Source organism: Enhydra lutris, unplaced genomic scaffold, assembly GCF_002288905.1.
Source record: "Enhydra lutris kenyoni isolate GAN:26980312 unplaced genomic scaffold, ASM228890v2 scaffoldscaffold1, whole genome shotgun sequence".
Classification (NCBI taxonomy): domain Eukaryota; kingdom Metazoa; phylum Chordata; class Mammalia; order Carnivora; family Mustelidae; genus Enhydra; species Enhydra lutris.
In genome coordinates, this window is record NW_019154085.1 from 46,831,884 (window position 1) to 46,854,776 (window position 22,893).

The 22,893-nt window shown below is 61.9% G+C and overlaps 1 protein-coding gene across 5 annotated transcripts in view; it reads right to left on the minus strand.

Annotated features, from left to right (window-relative positions):
• The window catches only part of LOC111156469 (kinesin family member 1A), a 66,577-nt gene that overhangs the window by 7,874 nt on the left and 35,810 nt on the right, over positions 1–22,893 (minus strand). For 4 of the 5 annotated variants that reach the window (XM_022517586.1, XM_022517660.1, XM_022517434.1 and 1 more), the window contains 12 exons: positions 18,831–18,949; positions 16,571–16,656; positions 15,621–15,759; positions 15,260–15,431; positions 15,088–15,178; positions 13,625–13,743; positions 12,616–12,671; positions 12,374–12,482; positions 12,077–12,143; positions 11,900–11,984; positions 9,302–9,407; positions 15–129 (listed from right to left, as the gene is read on the minus strand). In XM_022517586.1, coding sequence (XP_022373294.1) covers positions 15–129; positions 9,302–9,407; positions 11,900–11,984; positions 12,077–12,143; positions 12,374–12,482; positions 12,616–12,671; positions 13,625–13,743; positions 15,088–15,178; positions 15,260–15,431; positions 15,621–15,759; positions 16,571–16,656; positions 18,831–18,949 — 1,264 coding nt within the window. Of the gene's footprint in view, positions 1–14; positions 130–6,865; positions 6,893–9,301; positions 9,408–11,899; positions 11,985–12,076; positions 12,144–12,373; positions 12,483–12,615; positions 12,672–13,624; positions 13,744–15,087; positions 15,179–15,259; positions 15,432–15,620; positions 15,760–16,570; positions 16,657–18,830; positions 18,950–22,893 lie in introns of all 5 variants that reach the window. The other variant, XM_022517725.1, reaches the window with a different exon arrangement.

The following is a 22,893-nucleotide window of genomic DNA, read 5'->3' on the forward strand; positions in this document are numbered from 1 at the left end:
CAGGAATCTCTCACCTCGATGTAAGCTGAGACAGTCATGTAGATCTTCTCTCGGTACGGGGTGACCCGGTTGAGCAGGAGAGAGTTGTGCATGGAGCTGTCCCACGCAGCCTCGAACTGGTAGAAGGTCCTGGAAGGAAGCGGAGACAAGGTAAAACATGGCGGCCCACAGGCTGGGCTCGTGGGCTGGGGACATGCAGATGGACGGACAGACAGAGACGTGAGGGCTGCCACAGGGAGAGCAGCCCGGGCGGTGTGGAGAACAGGTTCCTCCTTACTCGGGCTGGAGGGGTTTTCCCTTGTGCATGGACGGGCGGGGCAGCCCACAGCGCTGGCGCTAAGGCAGGAATGGGAGTAGGGGCCAGAGAGGGCTGAGAAGGAAGGGAGGGAGGGAGGCACATGGGCTGGGACATGGCAACAAAGGGGAAGAGAGGGAGGGAGAAGAGGGGAGGTGGAGGCAGACAGAGGGCTGAGAGATGGGGAGAGGGCAGAATGGGGACCGCCCCCTCCTGTCCTGTCTGAGTAAGGAGGGATCAACCTGCCCGGGTTGGCCAAAACCCTGTGGCCCGCCTCCTCCCCTTGGGGGAGGATGCTTGGAGTGGAAGCCGGGGTGGCCCATGGCAGATGGCATCACCATACACCCCCCACAGCCAGGCTCCTCTCCATTTAGCACTGAGCAGGCAGTGGGCTCTTCCCCTATCCCCATCTCTAACCCCAGAAGAAAGTGAGCAGAGCAGACGCCCGTGGCCCAGAATGCCCTCTGAGGGCAGCATAAGCGGTCCCTAGGAGGCCAGGACGTTAGTCTTCAGTGTCTCCACTCCGGAGCAGGCTGTCCTTGTCAACCGCCCGATGGCAGAGCTCCTAGACTCCTATTTAGGCAGGGTGCCCATCTGAGGATCCTCTGTGAGGCAGGGAATTTGCCTCAATCCAGAGTGTGGCCACTCTGCGAGCCCCGGCCAGCACCACTCAGCACCCAGCCATGCCCCGTTTCCATCCAAGCATCCTCAAAGACACAGCTGAGATACACTTCAGCACGGACTGCGGACAGACAGCGGCACACGCCCCAGTGCAGCCAGACCCCCCCGGAAAGGCTGGCCCGGCCTGGGAGCAGACAGCCACCAGGAGGGGCAAGGCCGCGCCAGCGTGCATCCTGTGCCTGCGGCCTCCTGGCTCTCCAGGGCACACTCCAGGGACACGGGGCAAAGCAGCAGGATGGGGCAGGGCCGCTGTCACACACATACACACACGTCACCAAGGACAACGATCCAGAGGAAGGGCCGTGAGGACAGCGGGGTGACCAGACTGGCGGAGAGCGCGGGGAGAAAGGAAATTGAAAAGCAGAAAAGGACAGACCAAGCGAGTGCGGAAGAGAAAAGTGAGCTGTACCTAGTGTCATTTCCGAATGAAATGCTAAAGGTGGAGGCAGCCAGGACACACACGTACACACAGAAGAGATGGACACGTCAGAACGAGCCCCGTCACGTGGCCGGGTACAAGCTAACCCACAGTGAGCGGGGGAGTGCGCCATATCCGCCAGCTGCCCAGGCGGCTCACGGAGCAGCGTCTGGGGCCCTCTCCGACCCCCAGTCCCCGCGTCTGCAGCCAGAGCTTTGAGTCTGTGCCCAGCAGGACCATGTGGGTACCCATGGACCCGTGACCGACCCCTAGAGGGACGCCTCTGTCCCAGGGGCCCCCAAGCACCCTAGTCCCTGTGGGCCAGACCCTCGGGGAGAGCCAGAGGTCCAATGCAGCCCAGACCGGACAAATGCCGTGGCACAGCTGTGTGACCTCTGGCTATCACCAGACACCTCTGTACCCTGCTTCCTGGACCAGCCACTGGCAGTCACCATCCCTGCCTCATGGAGATGTCCTGTGGGTTGAAGGAGCTCATCCAAGGTGCTGAGGGCAGGGCCCAGATTATTCTTACTAATTCTTATTACTAGTCCTCGCCTCCAAGAGGCCCTGACCACACACGGGGAAAGGCCAGCCTGAGGGCCCCCTACCCGGGGCAGCCAGCCAGCCCCAAACCCTCGCTGCCGTCCCCTCTGTCCACCTTCCTCAATGTCATTAAAGGATGCTGCTCGTTTCTGACCCACTGCCGGTGCTCTGGGGACCAGCAGGGCTCTCCTACATTGATGTGCACTCTCTATTTGTCCTTCAGGAAGAAGTGGCCCTCCCAGGGCAGGCTCCTACTCAGACACCAAGAGCTGGACCCCCATCTCGTCAGGAGCCCCTCACCCTTGGGTGGGACACACCAACGGAACCGGAGCCAGCCCAATGAGGGCGGCCAAAACCCTAGGGCCTGGCAGCAGCCCTCACCCCAGGACCAGATGGACTCTGCCACAACTGGCCAGGGCCATAGGAGAAACGAGTGCACCTCCACATGAGGCTCACTCACCGAGGCCCCTCAGAGATGCTCTTGGCCAAGAGGCCCTCAGTCAAGTTGGGATGTGGCTCTTGCTGAGACCCAAAACCTCGCTGAAAACCCGAACCTGTGGGTCTTGTGTGTTGAGGTGGGGACGGGCAATGGGTGGGGGTCCCCTTGGGCCCATGTACACAGCTGAAGAGGGCGCCTTCCACTACACCGTTCCCCAGGTGCCAAGATGGCTGGGGTCTGACCTGGCACAGCCATGATGCTGCCCACAAGCTGTTCTCAAAGCCCTGGTCAGCCTTCAACCCCAGGCAGCCCTCCTGTAGACTAGCCCCTGGCCTACAGCCGGCCATGCATCTGCACAGTAAGGAGGGTCAGACCCTGGAGCCCCAGACAGGAAGGGTCGTCAGCAGCACTCACAAGCCCCCGGGGCCTCTGCGGAGGGAGGTCTCACCGGACACCAGCAGGAATGCTTGGGGCGGAGAGGGGTGGCCGAGAGCCAGCTTGCCTGCGTGGGACCTTCACAGCCCTGGAGGGTGTGAGGCTGTGGGACACAGCACGGGACCAGGGATCGCTGTCCCCCATCACCGAGACAGCCAGACGGAGTCAGGGCTACTACACCAGGACCCCCACTCGGGAGCAGACACAGGACTCTCGGGACCTCTCTGGGCATCAAGTCACCCCAGGAAGGGAGCACCCCTCCCTCCACCCCCACTGGACACCCAGCCAGTCCCGCAGATACACTCTCAGGAGAAATGTGCCAGTCATACGAGGGGTCCCTGGGTCAGAAGCACTGCGCATTCCCAGACCCCACCCCAGACCCACTGAGGTGGAAACACGGGGGCAGGGTCGCCTCGTGAGCAGAGCGCCTGGGCTCACTCTGGCGCCTCACCACAGTCTTAGCCCACCCTGCCGACCCTTCGGATCCAGATCCATGTCAGGCCGGGACCCGAATGTCCCTGACCCAGGGAGGCCCTGCCCACAGCTCCCAGGCCTGAGCCCTTCTCCAGGACACCCAGCAGCAGGCAGGGCTCCGCTTCCCCAAGGGCAGAGCCCTAGGAGTTCCCGCAGGACCCTTCTTCTGGAAGGAGAATGCCCACTCGCACAACTCTTTCCGTGGTGGACTGCAGAGTGCAGGACGGAGGCTCCCCTCCTCCGAGCCCCCTGCAGGAGCTGCCAGCCAATATCTCCCTCTGACCAGCAGGGGTGGGTGGGGAGGGGGTCTGTGTTGACGCCCCCAGCCACAGGGCTTGGACAGCGGGGGGCCAGAAACAGGACCACCCCCAACTCAGCTCCAGGACTTAGAGTTCAATCCTCAGACAAGTGAGGACCCACAGGGGGAAACCTGAAAACACATTACAAAGTTCTGTTGACAAAGAATATGTCATAGGCTGTGAGATGTTTTTTCCATGCTGATTCTTGCCCAGCAAGCTTCAGTGGCCGTCCCGGCCACCACAACAGTGGTGGGTGTTTCATGTCCCCTTGGAGGGTGACATGGGAGCCCCCCGCGTTGGCCTGACCTGATCTAACAGACTGTGTGCCCGCCGTATCCCCGCAGAGCACAGGTGGGGCAGCAGCTGCCTGGAGCAGGCAGAGGGTCATCCCCCGCCTCACCCACCCAACGGCAGCACCTGGTTGTTCCTCATGGATGCCAGCTGAAACACAGCCCACTGATGCACCTTCCGATAACTGTGTGGTGACTCGTACCCAGCACTTGGGACGAGCATCACAGCCACGGTGGGTTAACGGGCAGGCAAGGGGGGCACGCTGACGCGAGCAGGTTTGTGGAGAATCTAAAAATTAAACCCTGTGCTCAATAGGACCCCACAGCTAAGAGCAGGGGAATGGGATTCTGTTGTGCCCACTGCAGCCCTGTGCACGGCTTAGCGGCCTCATGCACTGTGCAGCTGGAGAGTCCTCAGACCCGAAGGGAATGGAGAAGTAAGAGGATTGAGGGACTGAGGAGGTGAGGAGGTGAAGGGGTGAGGGGGTGAGGGAAGGAGGGGGTGAGAAGCAAAGGGGTGAGGGAATGAAGGGGGTAGGGGATGAAGCGGTGAAGTGGTGAAAGGATGGGGGTGAGGGGATAAAGGAATGAGGGGATGGAGGTGAGAGGTGGAAGAATGAAGGGACTGAGGGGATGAGGGAGGGAGGGGGTGGAGGGGTGAGGGGATAAGGGATTAATGGGTGAGGGAATGAAAGGGGTAGGGGATAAAGGGGTGAAGGGGTGGGGATGGGGGTTAGGGGACGAGGGGATGAGGGAATGAAGTGTGAGTTCTGAGGGGATGAGGGAAGGAAGGGGTGAGATGAGTGGTTAGGGGTGAGGGGATAAGAGGGAGAAGGGGGGGAAGGGGGTGAGGGGGGGGGGTGAGGGGCTAAGGGGGTGAGGGATGAGGGGATAAGGGGTGAGGGGATGAGGGGCAGAATGACCACGTGACCCACGTTTACACAGTTCTGTGGAAGCCTCCCAGATAACGGATTTTTGTCACCTCATTTCTGCCACAGCAACTTCAAGCAGGGGTTAAATTATCCCCTTTCTGAGGGGGAAAGGAAAACGAGGTTCCAGAAGCTTCTGCCACCTGTCCACACTTACACAGACAGTCAAGGGCACTGCCAGCCAAGGGCACAGCCAGGCTGCCCCAGTCCATACATCTAGGGCGAGACCCTCCCTGGACCACACCCCACTGTCCACTCATTCTCAGGACCGCCCCCACAGTGGCTCCTGCTCCACAGGGCTGGGCCCCGTGAAGGAGGCAGGGGCTCTGACCCCCACTGCCCCTCGTGCCCTGGGCCTCCTCTTTCAGGCCAAGCCCACTGGGGCCGATGAGCCCTCATCTGGAACTGGGGGTCTGGACTCTCTGCTCAGGTGCAGGGGTGAGGGCCTCATGAAGTTGGGGGGCTGAAAAAGAAAACCAGTGCCCATTCCTTCCTTGGTACCCCCTCCTGGCTGTGCAGTATTGTCCCCACTTTACCCAGGAGCTTCCTGGAGGCATAAGTTGCAGGTGTGCAGTTGGGGGGTCGAGGACCAGTGAGCACCCCTCTATCCTACAGAACTGGCTGTGCAAACACAAACTTGAACAGAACATGCACATCCCCCCGCCTCCCACGCCAAGCAATCACACTGAGGGGATTGGAACCTTCTACTCATCAAGGAAACAGCTCTTGACGTGGGTCCTGTCCAGCAGATGCGTCCGAGCAAGGGGCTCCGGGCCCAGAGCTTTCGGAGAGCAGGACGACGGCCTTGGCCGGCCCAGGTCCCTACCAGGCCCCCTCCCTGCTCTGGGCCTGCACGTCTGTGCCCCCTGTCCAGAAGCAGCCACCGCCACACATGTTCCCTTGACAGGGACCCCAGGGAGGGCGAGCAACAGCCTCTGGAAACACAGAGTGTCCACAAACTGTGTCCACCACACAGATACACGTGTGCGCATGCTTTCGGGGTCACACCAGCAGGAGCCACAGCCCGTGGGGCCCAGGGCCCGTTCACAGTGACCCTCACAGCCGTGACTCAGACAGGCCTGTGGTGCCCCCCCCCCCCCCCCTGGGGCTCCTCCCACAGAAGGAACAGGCACCACCCCCCCAGGCAGCTGAAAGGCTCACACATTTGCTAAAAGCCTTCTGAATGCTCATTCATCTTTCAAAACAGCTGACCTGCAGGACCACCCCCACAGCACTCTGACCACCATCCACGGGACCCAGAAGGACATGACCTTGACCCTCTGCTCAGAACAGACTCATGGACGGTCTTGATTAGGGACTTTGAGGCTGTCTGCCCCTGGGGCCTCACTGATCCTTGCACCCAGTGGGCCTGCTCAGGGACCTCACTCAAGTCGGGGAGGCAGCCCCTTGCCCAGGAGCCCCTGCCTCGGGGGGTTCAGACAGAGACCGGATGGGCCCTTCACAACTTACTTTACTGCCCACCCCCTGCCATCTGGGGTGTGTGGCAGCCAAGGCCAAGAGCGCAGCTGGAGCCCCCAGCCCGGCCAGGTGAGGGGCTGATGCTCAGAGCTGGAAGGTGTGGAGCGTGGAGGTCCCTGGCAGGGCTGGTTCTCGTCTGCCCTCCCGTCCTGGGCCCACCACAGCCCCTCTCTCCCTCTTTTCTCTTTCACCTTACAAGGGGTGGGGCTGGTGCTGGCCAGCCTGCATGCGGGGGGCGCCTGCTCCGGCTCCGGCGGGGGCGGGGTCAGCACGGGGCGGGCAAGGCTGGGGGCAGGAGCAGGAGGCCAGCCAGGGTCTCCGGAGGGGCAGGAAACTACTGAAGCAGCCAAAATCAAGAGGACGGGCAGAAGGAACTCAGCCAAGAGGGAGGGGTGGGGTGAGGAGAGGAAGCAACAAAGAAAATCAAAAAAGGATTCCAAGGAAATAAAACTAAAGAAGATGGAGAAACAGGAGGGAAAGGGGAGCAAGTGTAGAAGAAATCCAAAAAGCTGAAAATAAATGTCAGGGTGTGGGGCTGGGGAAGGAAAGAGGCCAAAATAAAACCAAGGGGCACAAATGATACCTAGGCATGTCCGAATCAAGAAACTGCCTGCAAAACACAAACAATTACAGGTTAGTGAGGCTGGCGGGGCAGGGCAGCAGGGCAGCGGGGCGGCGGGGCAGGGCAGCGGGGCGGCGGGACGGCAGGGCAGCGGGACAGCGGCAGCAAGGGGAGGGGCAGCGCAGAGAGAAGCTGTCTGTGGTGACAGGCCCAGTCTGAGCTGGGGAGGCCACGAAGCACAGGGCCTTGGAGCGGGAGGAGGCTGAGGCCGTGGCAAAGCGGGTTGATAGCTCGCACCCTTCAGCCCAAGCCTCAGGGGTCTCTGAGCCTCAGCGCCTTTCGGGGGAGAAGGGTCCACTCAAGTGGCCCATTACAGGGCTCCAAGGACATCAGCCAGGGTCCAGGAAGAGAAAAGTCCCAGGGAAGGGGAACCTGCCGGCTTGGCCCGCTGAGCCTCCGAATGGCATCTGCCTGGGGCCCCCAGGTGGGGACGGTTCCCAAGATTTTCCTGAAGGAAGGCTGGGGGGTCGGAGTGGTCCTTGGGCCGTACCATCATGGGCAGGAGCCAAGCCTGAGGCCAAAGCAGCTCTGGGCAAGGTCTATCGTCCCAGCCCACAGATGGGCCTTCCTCTACATTTGACCCAGGGCAGCCCTGACCTCAGACACAGGGCCGACTGGCCCCAGAAGCAGAACCAAAGCTCCGTCAGTAATGGGGCCTCAGGCCTCTAGGATCAGGGCTGGACCTGCTTAGCTAAGGCCCTGAGGTCCAGCCGGGAGCCAGAGCCCCCTTAACTACCGGAACTCAGCCTAGAGCTGAGGCCCCCAAGGGCCTCCCCAGCAGCTGACAGAGGGAAGCCTCAGAGACACGGTCTTCCATGTAGGGAGACCACCCGGGGCAGGAGGCTTGGAAGGAAAATCCTTAACCCAGCCCTCTTGTGTTTTGCTCCCCACTCCCTTTCTGCCCCAAGAATCTAGAAGTTGCTGGGCCAAAGGAAGGGTCTGAGGCAGAGGGAATGCTGAGCTCACTCAGCAGGCAGAGCCCTCCAGGGCTGTCCTCCGCTCTGGGGTCCTAGCTCCCACATCCCTGCAGGCAGCCCTCATGGGATTGCATTCTTGTGGTCAGAGGAGCCCCCGAGCCGGCTTGCCCCACAGTGCCCCCCAGCTTCCCACTCTTCCAGGCAGGACCCCCAACCCGCTCATCATAGTGACACCTCCCGGCGTTCTGCACCCCAGGACAAGAGTGCAGGTGATCCCTCGGGAAGGTTTCTGGGCAGGGCTGGAACCAGAGTCACAGCTGCCCCTCTGGGAGTCTCTGAGTGCTGGCCCCCCCAGTTGCCTGCACAGGGGATGCTTCCCTTACAGCACACTCCCCAGGGTGTCCACAACAAAGCCAGGTTCCACTGGGGCTCAGGAGTCAGAAGGGCAGGACCTGACGCCCCAGGACATTTAGCCTCATGGGTCCTAGTGTTCCTGGCAAGTGGAGGATCCCCAGTCCCCTCCAAGCACTCCCAGCCCTCAAAGATATTTTTTCCTGTACACACTGCCACAGGAACCAGTGAAGACAGCCAGAGCGCGAGCTCCCGGGGTCAGCTCTCAGCGTCTCTCTGCAGGCCAGGTCTGCCCATGGGAGAGCCGTCTGGGATGCTGGAATATTCTCGTCATTTCCCCAAGCCCCTGGAGAGCAGCATCTCAGACACAGCCAAGCCCACATCCCCACCAAGAGGACAGGTCTTGACAGCTACGAGCTACCCACCCCCATCAGTTCTCAGATGCCACCCCTCACACCCCCCAGCCAAGCCCAGCAAGGCTGGTGTTTTGGGGGTGAATGAGGGCATCCCAGGGGTGCTGGCACACCCCACCTGCCCTCCTCACATACAGGGGGAGCTGGGGCTGCCCCGGCTGCCAGGTCTTCGCCATTAACCGCAAGCTGGAAAAGGAGCAGCCCAGTGACAAGGAGCAGGTGCCAAGCCGTGCCCGGAGGCCAAACCACTGACCTGTGCACCCTGGAACGGCCACTGGAACCCCCAGCCCGAGGCCCAGACCACCCACAGCAGCGTGGCTGGGGATGTTCGGGGCTACTTGTCTGCCCAGCAACCCCGGTGTCCCCCCTCACCCCCCGAAACTCCTGAGGACAGAACCCTGCTCAGCCATCCTCAACACCCACTGCCCCTCCGCCAGGTGACCAAATGAACAGGCTGGACGAATGTGTGAGCTGTGATGGGACAACGTGCAGACACACACACCAAGGGACTTGGAGGCCAGGCCTCCCCTCCCAGCACCCGTTCTACAGGTGTCAGAAAGGAAGGCCTGAAAGTTTTGTGGCTGGACAGGCCCAAGACCTCATATAGCCCGGTCCACTGCAGTTGTAGCGGGCTGAGGACACACCCCGGGTCCTGACCTGGACCCCGTCTCCAGGGAGCTGGGAACAGAATCCACTGTTGCCCCGAGGGCACTCACCGGTCATCCTGGGCCGGGTGGATGTAATCAGAGGACAGGATGTTGAGAGACAAGATGTTGGGGTCGATCAGGGATTCATCAGTTTCTGGTGTGTTTCGGATTCGACCTACAGGAAAGGCCACAGTACAGTCACCTCCCAGGAGGACAGGCGGGTGCTGGGTCCCTGCCTGGACCGGCACTCCGGAACTTTGCGGCCACATCAGGGAACCGACTCCCCGTGGGCCCACAGGAGCACCAGACAGCGAGGCCATGGCAGCGTCTCTGCCAATCCCGGGCGCCGGCACTCAGCATACCATCCTGCCCTCCGTCCTCCCACAATCTCAGTTTCTAGTTTATCAACCATAAATAACTCTCTCTCTCAATGTCGGTCTCTCTCGCACCCAACTGATAGGTTCTAACCACTCAGCCTAGAATGCACAGGCCCTTGTTAGGAAAGGAAATCTTAGCAAGAAAAAGAAAAATGTTCCTTCTTCTCTTTATACTAGAAGGAAGAGAGAATGAAGGAGGGAAGGAAGGAAGGAAGAGGAAAGGAAAGGAAGGAGAGAATGAAGGAAAGAGGGAAGGAATAGAAGGAAGGAAGGGAGAGAGGGAGGGAGAGGAGGAAGGAAAGGAGGGAAGGAAGGAAGAAAGGAAGGAAGGAAGGAAGGAAGGAAGGGAAGGAGGGAAGGATAAATGGATGGACAGACAGAACGAAGGGAGGGAAGGAGGGAGGGATGAATGGATGGATGGAAGGAGAGGAGAGGAGAGGAGAGGAGAGGAGAGGAGAGGAGAGGAGAGGAAAGGAAAGGAAAGGAAAGGAAAGGAAAGGAAAGGAAAGGAAAGGGGGGAAGGAAGGACCATCTGGGTTGTTAATCTCTCTGCAGGGCACACTTCCTGCTGAGCCCCCTAAGACGCCCCCTGGGATGGGGGTCCTGTCTGGGGAAGGCGCCACAATGGCTGTGAGTCAAGAATCCTGCTGGTGGCTTTGCGAGTCGTTTCTTGCCCCAGTAGTGTTAGATACCAGAACACTCCGCTTCTTCAGGGCAGAAACAGACACTGAATTTTCTCCATTAAGCCATGCAGGAAGACTGGCTTTCTGTCCCCCGTACGCATGTGTGAGGCGGAGCCCAGGCCCTGGCCAGGAGTCTGTGGCCATGTATGCTGGAGTTGCTTGCCCTACCTCCTGGAATCTCCTTGCAGCATTTGGGTTCTGGGAGGAGGCAGGTGTGGGGTCCCCCAAAAGTGCTCCCAGGGTGTGACCCCCATAGTGGGAGGTGGAGTGCCCCGTGGCTTGACTGGAGCCAAAAAGCTCATTCCAGGGCTGGCCCCCAACCTCCTCAGCCCCTAGGGCACAACGTCAGCAGCTCTCTGCCCATTTGTGTGGTCAGGCGCCCCGCTGGCAAGCGTGATGCCTGGGGGCCCCTGTGGGGCAGAGGCGCCCCTTCCCAGGTCTATCTCGTTTAGGAGGCCCAGAGAGACAGCGCCCAGAGCCCTTAACCCGGAGTGGGGCCTTGGTGTTCACAGTTATCCCCCCTCCTCTCAGCAGCACCCCTCCTCTGCCCACACATGGGGCGAGCCCTCCCGTCTGCACGAGGTCTGGGCGCCGGCGGGGTACATGCTGCATCTCATTCTTTAGGTTGATTCCCTAAACTTGCCCTAAACATCTCAGAGGAGGATTTGCTAGCTCTCTCCAGCCTTTTAGGATTTGTGTGAACACAGATACCAATGGCTAAAATAAAAGCATTTGTCTTGGGCCCCCAGAAGATCACAGTCCTGCACCTTGGGGCCCAGCATATGGCTTCTGGCAGTGGCATCCCTGCGACCGTGCCCTCGGCCCCCCATGAGACCCAGGACAGCACCCTCCAGCGGCAGCCCTCCTGACCACAGAAAGGCCCAGGAAGGGGCTTCCGGAGGGACCCATCAGCTCCAGGGGAGGGGAAGGACGGATAATCGTCTGAGCCCTTGAAGGGAAACTGGAAAACAAACTCTTCACAGTTTGGCAAAAGAAACTTGAAGGAAAATGTCCGAGGTCCATGGTGACCACTATGAGTTGAACTATGTGTCCTCTCCCTGTGTGTCCCCCCCCACCACCAAAAAGGATGCATCGTGCTGACCCCCAGGACCTGAGAATGTGACTTTATTTGGATCCAAGGTCTTGGTGGATGTACTTAGCTGAGCTGTGGTCACACTGGCGGGGGTGGGCCCTGATCCAGATCCTCCCAAGAAGAGGCCACCTGATGGGTCCCTAAGCCGAGGAGGGCCAGGCAGTCCCCACACACCGCTGACAGCAGGAAGAGGCAAGGACCGGCGCTCCCCTACAGGCTTCAGAGGGTGAGTGCCCTCAGCCTCATGCCTGCAGGTCTGTGGGAGGGCCCAGCTCTGCCATCCGCACCAGCGTAGCTGACAGCAGGGGACTCCACAGAAATGGGTCAGCATCACCCTGGCCCGAACTTTCCTCTCCAGGGGAGGGACTGAGGCACAGAGAGGTTCAGTGACTTGGCCAAAGTCACACAGCCTCGGGGCAGAGCTGTGGTTAGAGCTCAGGCATCTGGCCTGGACAGGGGTCTTCCTGCCAACCCAGCCCCAGCCCCTAAGGCAGCCCGCACCCATCTCACTCACCCACGACCAGCTCTCGAACTTCCTTCCAGCGGATGTGGCTGCCTGTCTCATGCAGCAGGGTCACAGTAATCCGTCTCTGGATGCCCTGCCCAGCGCCAGGAGAGAGGACATGTTCAGATGGCCTGGGGCCCCCACGGCAGGGAGCACAGGCGGGCAGGGGCAGGGAGCACCTCGCACCTGGTGAAGCAGGAAGGTCCCCATGCATGGCATCCCGCCACGGTGGTCCACGACTGCAGGAATGTAACTGCAAAAAAGAGATGCGTGAGGCAAACCCCCCACCCCCCACACTCCCCAACACATACCTGTGCGCCCAGAGGAGATAAAGGGTGGGAACAGGAAAAGCAACTCCCGCCTCTGGCCAAGAGGAGGCAGTCCAGTCCAGGGAGGACAGAGTCAGCCAGACAAGGACAGCCATGCACACCAGCCTGAGGCTATGGCCCGGGCAGCCTGGCCATAGCCGGTGAGGGTACTCACTCGCCATTGGCCTCCAGCTCGCAGATCTCGAAGTAGACCAGGAGGTCGTACTTGCAGTGACAGGGCCCAGGGCAGGGCCGCGCCAGAGTGCTGAGCTTGGTCGCAGGCACTGGGGGGTGACAGGAGAGAGGCACCACGGGTGGAAAACCCGGCCTGCCACATCCCAGCAAGGTGTGGGGACGCATCAGGGCAGCACGAGCCCCTCGATCCCCCAGGGGTGGACGCAGGAGAGCCCCAGGTACCTGGCTTGGACAGCGGCATGACCCTTGGGAAGTGGCGGCGCGAGGGCCTCAGGGGGCTGTGGAGAGAGAGGCGCCGGGGTGAGGCAGCTGTGGGCAGGTCTCCAGGCCCCCAAGCCAGTGCTGGAGCCAAGGGCAGGAGCAGCAGCAGGAGCTCACAGCGCTGCCTGATCCAGGCCCCCGTCTGCCTCCCAGGTCCCAGGAAAGGCCCCAGGCTCAGGCCTTCACCAGCCTGGATGTGGGAGGAGGCCCATGGGGACCCCAGACCAAGCCCGTGAGAACTGGGTGAGATCGGACTCTGGTTCTCCATCCAGGGCTTCCAGGACAGAGCCTCCCTCAGCACCCCAAGGACAGATGAGCCTTGTGGGGCCAAATGCCTGGGAACCAGCACCCCTCACAGCCTTTCTCTTTCTCCAACACTCTGGACGCCCTGCATAGCTCCGGGTCCCGCAGGACAGCAGAGAGCGCAATGGGAGTGGCAAGAGGCTCCCCTAGCCCCGGAAGCCTGTCTGCAGTTCTCCCCGCACCAGGTCGGGGGTGGGAACAGCAGAAGGGACACCTGGCCCACCCACAGAGCCCAGGGGAGGTCAAGGAGATGAGGGAGATGGAAGGATGTTCCCTCATGCTGTCTGGGGTCCAATGACTCCAGGAGCCTGGAATAGCTGGGCCCGGGGTGGCTTTCTCTGCAGGCGACAGGAGCGGTCTGCCTCATGCGCCTCCCTGGCCATTCCCCCACCCAGCCCCTGCTTTCCTGGCCCCAATACACAGCCCCCAGCCACGAGGGCAAGGTCTAGACAGCAGTCCTCTTTAAGAACCTCGCTGCTCAGTCCTGGAGGGACATCTCTCATTTCCCCTGGATCCTGCTGACCTTGGGTGACCAGCTGCCCTGTCAATGGGGAAGGTGGGCATTGGGAGGCCTGCCTGGGTCAGGGCAGCTTCACTGGTAAGGAAGGGAGAGGGCCTGCACCCTTGAGAAGGGCCCTCCGACCCACCCCAACCTGGGGGTGCTGACCTGAGCACGTCCTTGCAGAGGGGTGGGAACGGGTGCTGCTGGTAGTGACCAAAGACCTCGAACACGATGGGCTGGCTCTTGATATACTCGATGAAGGACTTGGTCACCTCCACCGCGATCTGGCAGGTAAGGAGGGCAGGCGGGAGGGTGAGGCCATGCCACGGGGGAGGGGAAGGAGGGTCGCAGAGGTTAACAGCTCGGCCTCCCCGGAAAGACAGACTGGAGACCCTGGCTGGGCCCGACCTCTGCCCACAAGGGAGTGATGCTCCTCCCTCGTCCTGCCAGCCCTGCCAAAGGCCAACCTCCCGAGAGTGCCCTTTCAGAACACGTTGCTCAAGAGGGGACAGAGGGCAGAGGGCACCTCTGTGGCCTGCAGGGACCCTTCCTGGGCCCTTGCCTGCTCATTGAGGGATATGGGTTAAATTGTGTTCCCGCCACTCCCCATTCCTGTGTTGCAGTTCTGACGCCCAGATCTGTATTCAGAGATAGGAGGTTTGTAGAGGTAATCCCAAGTTAGAACAAGGGCACCGGGGGGTCCTAAGCCAATGTAGCTGTGTCCTCATGGAAAGGGGATATCAGGACACACAGACAGACACAAAGGCATGACCACGGGAGGACAGGGAGAAGAGGGCATCTGCCTGCCCAGCAGAGGCCTGGCACGGAGTCTCCTTCACAGTCTCCACAGAACGACCCTATCCAGGCTTTGATCTCAGGCTTCCGGCCTCCTGCCTGGAGGGGCCGTGGCTTTGTTAAGGTTGCCCAGTCAATGGGCTCTGTTCAGGGCGCCCAGGAAATGAGCCCACCAGGTGTGCACACCTTCACGCCTGACTTTGCTTCTCTGGCTGAGAACCCGAGGCTCAGGACGGGCTGGTCTGGGGGGCCCTTTCGAGTGTGGGCCCAGGACCACTCAGGCCACACACAACCACAAGATGTACTGGCCATGGTCTGTTTCACACTCCTCGGCGGGCACTCGAGGCCTCACCCCTTGAAGGCTCCATTACGGCCAGGTGATCCCCAGCAGCCGGTGAGCCCTGTTCTCTGGCCTCACAGAGCGACTCCACTCTGAAGCCCCTGCTCTCCTGACTGCCAGGCTAGGGACACGTCCTGCCTAAGGCTTCCCCGGCCTCTCCAGACTGTGCCCAAACACCCCGGGGCCCTCTGTGTGCTCTGTCTCTCTGCTTTTTCCCCACACTAGCCAGTGCCACGCTGGGTACCCTAGACACCTCATGTTCATACCTGCCCAAGGGGCCCCCAGCCCCAGGCTTAAGCCCCCTGAGGCCCCCACTGCCCAGCGACAGCACGTGCTCCCGCCTGGCACCTGAGTCCCTATGCCCTCACACCAGGCCCTGCCCAGCTCATGGCCGGGGTTCGGGACCGGGACAAGGTCTGACGCACAGTGACTGCCGCCAGGCTCAGCTTTGGGGCGGCTGCGGTGGAGGGGAGAGGGGGCCCTCAGGACGTACATTTTGGACATGGTAGAAGCCGAGTGGGGGGCCCCTCCCTGTGTTCTTGAGGGGCTCCGTGGAGAAGGCCTCATCGTGGCGATGGATGAAGCTGTAAAAGGAGAGGAGACACTGGCTAGGCACAGGGGCCGTGGGGTGGGGACCCGCAGCTGGCACGGGGCATGGGGCTCACTTGAACTGGCAGAAGATGTCGGCATATTCAGCAGAGATGCTGGACGCCTGCAGGACGGTCACACGGAAGGTAAAGGTGTTGCCCAGGCGCAGATGGTCCAGGGCGGCGTCCAGCGGCCCGTCCAGGGGGGCCTTCTCAGGGCTGTCCAGGAGGAGGCCTTCCGGAGACACGGCTGTGGGGGGCCGAGGGCAGAGCGATGTGGCAGGACCTCTGCAGGGCTTAAAGCCCGGGATCGGGCGAGGAGCCCACACGGCTGCTGTCCTGGGAACGTCCTACGGCCTCCCTGGGGGACCCTGGCAGTGGGAGCTGAGCCAAGAGGGGGTGGGCCCTCTGGACCATGGTGGGTGGGGTGGCCCCCTACCTGAGCAGGTGTTATTGTTGACCTCGTCGGCTGAGGGCCCAGCGTCTGCACCCTGGCCCTGACCTTCCACGATGCGCAGCTCTTCCTGGGAGGTCCCTGAGCGGGACATCCCCACCACTGGGCAGGATTCAGACTGGAACTGGGTGGGTTGGGGGCCAGAGTCAGAGGAAACCAGCTCAGGATGAGGCCACGACAGCCCACTGAGGACCCCAGAGCCAGGCCAGGGCCTTTGCAGACCTGTGATCTAGACCCGTCCCTGCCTAGTGGGTGCCCACTGCCCTCAGCCTCAGTTTGTGTGGGCTGCAGAGGAGAAGGTGGGGAATGATTCAGGTGGAGTGCCGGGCAGCCTGGTGGGGTGGGTTAGGAAAGAGCCTTAAGATGGAGAGGGTAAGAGCCTCCTGTGAGTGAAGTCCAGTCTGGGGGCACCAGGCAGGACCCTCCCCTCCTCTACTCTGGGCCTGAGAGCAGAACAGGGAGCGCAGCTGGAAAACACCGTCTCCTTTGAGTGAGGACCCGGCAGGGGGCGGTTCCTGTCCTTTGGCACCAGAGTAGGGCCAGCCCAGGACTGTGTGGAGGGGCCCCTCTAGCTCTTGCTGCAGTGTCAGGGGAGGGCAAAGATGGAAACAGTGTCCAGGACAGCAAGCTGGGTCAGGGCGGGTCAGTGGGGGCATCTTGGCGTGTGGTGGCCCATACAGCCAAAGGCCGGTGGGGAAAGTAGGCACAGACCCAGGGGAGGCCAAGGTGAGGAGATAGATGGACCCCATGGGTCAGGACAAGTCAGACAGTAAGAGAGGCCCCGAGGCCGAGGCCTGGGAAGAGAGGAACCAGGCTGAGGAGGACCCAGGGCCTGCCAGGCAGGTCCTGAGCAGTGCAGGCGTGCCCAGGCCCTCTGGGGTCAGGCAGGAAGAGGGTCGTTGGTGTTGGAAGGCCAGGCCAACCTTTGCGCCTACCTTTTCAAAGTGCTGGTCATCAAAGGAGATTCTGGCAGTCCCTGACTGCCGGACGCCAGAGCCATAGTCAGGGGCCTCCTCGTCAGCTGCAATGGGAACCGAGTGCATGGTCAGGGCCCTGCTGGTCCCCAGGAGGGCTTGGCAAAGTCAGTCGGAGCCACCAGGCAGGGGCAAGGCACAGGAACTGGGACGGGCTCTGACCCAGGACAGGGGTCCCCCAGGGCTGCCAACCACGGTTCCAGAACACCCAGGGTGCCGTCCCAGGCACATGGCCTGCCAGCCTGTGTGCCTCTGGACCCAAGAGGGGGCCACCTCCTCAGCACAGCCGGCCCTGACGGGGATACAGACTCCTCATTCTCAAAACCGAGCTATGACCCCTGCCCCTCTACTGAGTCCCGGCTGCCACCACCCACTGCAGACTTAGATGCTCCAGCTGAGCCCACACCACAGGGCCCTCCTCGCTTCACCCCCAGAATCACAACTGTCCCTCTGCCACCACCCTTGCAGGCCCGCACTGTCCTCCATCTGGACCCTCAACAGCACCCACACTCCCCTCACTCAGCTTCCATACCTGCTCCCCACATGCCCCCCACTCCCCTCCCTTCACAGAGTCCCGGATTTCCCATTGTTTCCCACCCCTTGTCCTGCTGCCCCAGGGACACCTGGCTTCCATCCCCTCCCCACCCCCGACTCCAGCCACTCTGGCTAGACCTCACCCTGGGAGGCCTCTCGGACCCTCCAGGGGCTCCAACCTCCTCTTCTGGGGCCTTCAGGGGGGGACAAGCCCTGCTGTGCTCTTGACCCCAGCTTCCCAGGGGCCCCGGGGCTGGTCTAGGACCTGAGCACAGCAGATCTTGGCGCTCAAGGGTCCAACAAGCAGACCCTCGCAGGCCAGGTGGGACTTCTGTGAGCACTGGAGCTTTTTGAAGTTGCTGCTTGTCCGCCATAGCGTTAGACAGTGAGAGTGCCGTGTGTCCAAACAGACAGCACCGGCCCATAAAGCAGGCCGCTTGGTGGGACCGACTTCACTGAGGCTCAGCTTGGTCGCAGAAGGCTAAGAGCCAGGGAACAGAGCACCCCTAGGATTACAGGGACAGGGTTCCCTGCGAGGAATGAGGATGGCCCTGGATGTCCTGAATATCCCTGTTTCTGTCCTCCCCCTACTCAGGGGGTCCCGGAGGTCTTGGCACGGCAGTGACATGACTAGGACACACTATGAAGAGCACCTAGAAACTGTGGGCCAGTGAGAATTTGGCAAAAGGGTCCCAAAAGTACAACCAGAGCCCCCTTTAGTGGCTGGGTCATCCAGCTGGAGGTGGGTGGCACGGGGCTGCGCAGGTGGGGGGCTCATGCTCTGAGCAGCCCGGCCCCATCTTGTACTGGAGACGCTTTGCCATCGGACTCCCCAGGGCATCCAGGCTGCCAAGGCCATGGGGACGGGGCAGAGCAAGGCCACAGGGCGAGACCACGGGGTGGGGACCGAGGGCCCGAGGGCCACGAAGGCCATAAAGGCCATTAGAGCGTGAGCACAGGCCCTCGGGCCTGCGGCTTCTGCTCAGATAAGCATGTTCACAGCTATGTTCTGAAATGGTCTTTCAACACATCTGTTGGGTGGGAAGCTTCCCATGGGATGCCACTTACAGGGAAGCACACCCAGACTCAAAGGCATTCACTCTGTGGCTCGGGGTCCTGGGACCCTGCCAGGCGGAGGGGGCTCAGCAGCAGGAGGTACCTGCTTCTGCAGCCAGGGGGTTTGGCCTGTGGCCCACTGTGGAGGGTCCATGGCCTCTGGGCAAAAAAGCCAGCTCCAGAAAGGCCAAGGGGTCTGAAGGACTGACCCAGTGGGGAGCCTGGAAAGAGGCTCTGAGAGCTGCTGCTGTGGAGGTGGCAGTGGTCAGGGGTCTGCACGCCTGTGCTGGGCTCAGACACAGCAGGGAGCTAGGACAGAGCAGCACTCTGCCCCACGCTGGGGCCTGGGTCCACCTGGGGCTACCCGATGGGAGACAAGGGGCCCCTGAGGTACAGTGGGCTCAGCCTGCACAGTATCAGCACCCTGCCCCTGACCTGTCAGACCCGACCCAGGAGAGTCCGAAAGGACAGAACCTGGAGCTGGGCAGTAGGAGCTGCTCCCGGAGGCCCTCCTGGGTGCCAGCAGCCTGCATGCTAGCCGGGGGGCAGGACAAACAGAGGAGGCCAGCGGCGTGCTGGCCATGGTGTGGTGCCCACGGGGACCTCCCACCCAGGGCTGCCCCACACGCACCTGAGGTGGCCTGGACGGCCACGCGAAGGAAACCCTTCACCTCTCCCTTCTCACTGACGACAGCCACACGGTGCACCAGGGGCACGGGGTACAGCAAGTTGCTCAGGTACACGAAGGCCCTGGGGGAGCAGAGGCCAAGGTCAGGGCCTTCCTGGTGCAGGCTGGGAGCAGCGCTGGCGGCAGCACGGCCCGGGCTCACAACACAACACGGCGAAGCAGAGCGAGGAGCCAAGCAGCCAGGGCAACGGGCAGGCAGGGTGGGCGGGGGCTGTGCTGGGTGGGGTGAGGCGGGGGGGGGCAGTCCGTGGGCTGCGCAGGAGACAGGAGGAGGCACAGGGACAGAGGAGGAGGAGGGCGTGCGCGGGGCAGGCAGAGAGGAAGTGCGAGTAGGGCTGGCACAGGGCTGAGCCCGCAGGGCCATACCCGCTGTCTGAGAGCTGAGGAGGGAGGTTTCAGCCTGCTTCAAGGAGGAGGAGGACCGGGGGACCCGGCCACGCCGAGCTATGACCCTTACACTGGCAACGATGCCCGCAGTCCCTCTGCCTCCCACCCCTTTCCCAGTGACCCCTGGCCTCAGCACCCCACAGAGGGCTCCCATGGCAGAACAGAGGTCAATTCCTTCTCAGACCCTTCCAGAAGGGGGCAGGAGCTCACAGAGTTGGCCAATGGGACACCACCCCCACCTCCGTGCCAGGGAAGTGGGCTGAACAGAGCCCTGAGGACCCCCTAGACTGCCCGGAACTGCCCAGTGAGTCCCCATCAGCCACTCACAGAGTACCCGAGGCCCTTCCCATCCGACCGGCCCAGCTGTGCCCCTAGCGAGTGGCAGGACCGGCTGGGTAGGGGCCGTGTCACCGAGGAGTCTGCCCAGCTCCTTGAGCTAGTCCATGTGCAGAGGTCACTCGGATAGCCAAGAGGACCGTGAGAATCCTGGAATACCTGGGCCATTGGGCCAGGTGTGCAGGCTGGTGTGGAGCACATCTCCTCCCTGGTCAGGGGCACCCTGCCCGGGGGGACTCCGGGCACAGGACAGGTGGGCCTAGTGAGCCCAACCCTGGCAAATACCCGCCGATCTGCTCATCCTTCACCACAGGACCTGTCCCCAACCTGCCCTCCCATCCAAGCACAGAGTGACAGGTGGGGGCACAGCCTTCAACAGCCCCGAGCTCCCAGGAGGATCTTGGGGCGGCTGGGGGGTCCCAGGGGAGAGGTCCAGCTTGGGCAAAGATGGGAAGGATTTGGACACAGAAGGGAAGGAGGACCATAGGTGGGGGAAGGAGGCCTACAGCCTCAGTCAGGGAGAACCAAGGAGGTACAGAAGCAAGAGCAACAGTGGGAGTGGGGGGTGAAGGGGAGGTGGGGGAGGGAAGGTCACAGTGCGCAGGCCAGGTGGGTGCTGGGAGGAGAAGGGAGAGAGATGTCACCCCACCCACTGCCCCTCTCGGCTTGCTCAGAGCTCAGACACCACCCAGGCTGAGCCACCGGCCTCACCCTACACCTGAGCTCCCAAAGGACTCCCTACGGCTGTAGGCATAGGGAGGCCATTCCCCAAGGGCCCCAATTCCAGGCCCTGGTGCCCCACTCCATTGTGGGACCTCCACCCACAGGTTAGAAAGCTGGGCACCACTTGGCTCTTGTTCCACCCCAAACGTCCCCGCCGAGGGCCAGCCACACCTGTGCTTCCCCCACGGCCCCCACGGTAGCCAGAGAAGGCTCAGGGCTCCAACCAGACTTCCACACACCCTCGGTGCTGGCCGAGCCTGCCACTCAGCACCCCCCGTCCCAGGACACCCCAGGCACTCTCTGCTCCCAGCACCCCCATCGTGTAACCCCTTATAGCCATCTGTTTGTCTGACTCAGCAGTGGGTCTGTCTCTGCCAACGTTCCCTTACTTGCTGGGCACCCCCAGACCGAGATAAGCGCCAGTGAAAGGGAAAGGCTGTGCTGCTTCAGGGGCTCAGTGTCACCCTGAGTGTCTATGCCCAATGGCTTCCCGGAGCCCCTCTCCTCCCTGGCAAAGAGCCCTCTCCGGGAACACCCCAGAGAAGGACTGCTCCAAGGGAGCAGCAGTGTTGATGAATGACCAGTGTGGGGGCTCTGCTGCCCCTGACCACCCACCAAGACAAGGCATGGGCACGGCTGGCAGAAGCCAGCGCTGGCCCCACTCACAGAGGAGCCCAAGGCCCAGGGAGCAGAAGCCCCTTGCTGCAGCAGCCTAGGGCACCCCGCTGACAGGGACTGGCCAAGGCCGGCCAGCACCCACCTTGGCACGGACACGATGGTGGCCTGCCCTCCCTGAGCCCCTGGCATCCTGGCTGAGGAATAGGCCCAGACCCTGCTCTGCCCCCTTGGGACCCCACCTGGCCATCCACCACATTGCAGAGCTAACAGGACCGAGCAGGACAGCCCCGAGCTGCAGGCCTCAGGCCCAGGGCAGGGCCCACCATGGGAGGTCCCGTGTCAGGAGGCAGGGAGGCGCTGAGGAGGCTCCCAGGGCCTCCCAGGCACAGATGGGTGCCCACCCCCATCTATAGTCTGCAGAGAACCAGCAGGAGGGCCCTGAGAAGCAGGGGGACACCTCCCACTGGGGGCAGGTGAGGGCACCGTGACTGGCACGAGGGTACTTAATCAGGACAGCCTCCTGGGCCATGCAGAGCCCCCAGCCAGGTGAGCCAGAGTCAGGCCACTGCAGAGCCCCTGGCCGGGGCTGCCTTCCAAGAAGGCTCAGGGGCTGATACCTCAGGGGTTGGATCTGGGCATCAGGGCCCAGGGGTTATCCAGACCGTGACCCACAGCACCCCAGAGGTAACCCCTACCCCTCTCTGAGCTCACAGGTCCATGTCCACCCACTTCCTGATGCTCCTCCCCGTCCCTCCCCAAGCCCAGGCCAGAGAGAGACGGAGGCGGAGGGCAGGGCCCAGTCCAGGCCAGCCCTGACCCGGTTCTCTCCTTGAGACCTTGCGTCACAAAACCTGCTGGGCTCGTCCCGAATGACTTTCTGTCCTGTTGCCAACCGTGGGCCCAAGAACCTGCATCACTGTGCAGATCTGAGGTTCCCACAAACCAGATGGGGGCTGGGCCACTCATGACCCCAAGGCCCAAATCGTGGATGAAAAAGCCATGATGGAGTCCTAGCTGTTCACTGCACCCTGAGCTGGCTGGGGGCTGACCCTGGGCAACAGGGCCACCCACCCTGGGCAGCAGCCTACCTACACCAGTCACTTCCCAGACGCCCACTCCTCACATCCTGGCAGCGGACGCGGAGCTGCCCTGACCCCCACTGCGTCTTAGTTCAGGTGCCTGCACCTTCCTCTCCCAGGTGTGTGTCAGAGCTGGTGCATGAGGGCGTTAGTGCCCCCTTTGCAGATCTGCACATCAGGCTCAAGAACAGAGAGGAAGGCGCTGGGGGCTGGGGTTTAAACCCACAGCCTGGCTGCTCTCCGGCTCTGGCGGGTGCAGTGCCCACCTGCTAATTAGGAGATCAGTTCTTTCCTGATCTTTTAGGATTTCCTTCTGTCAGATGAGAAGGAAATTCTGAGCCCTCATGACACTGAGCACGCCAAAGCCTGAGTTCAGATCCTTACACAAGACCCATCCTATCTGTGCTCCCAGAGGCCGGGCCTCCCAGGGCTAGGGCCTTGAGGGACCCTGTGGTGGGAAGTGGGGGATTACCCAATGAAAAAGACCCCTGTGGTCCATGGCCGACCCCGTTTCCCGGCTCTGAAGGTCCTAACCCAGCAATGAGTGAATGAGTGTGCACACGCTCCCCTGGGGCACACGTGTGGGCTGGGGGGACACCCCCAGGAGGCAAGAGAGCATCTGGTGCTGGATGCTGGGCCTGCTCTCCTTCCTGCCCCTCTCCTCCAAATCCCCAGGATCTAATCATGAGATGGTGGTGAGCACATCACCCAGAAGGGACCTTGGGGGTCCAGCAGCCACCATCCCCAGGGCTGGAAGCCTGAAAGACCCCACAGTCCAGGCAGAGATCAGCCTGACCCACAGAAGCCAGGACATGAGGAAATGCAGCCCACAGCCCAGACGCTGGCCTCCCCTGCGCTGCCCC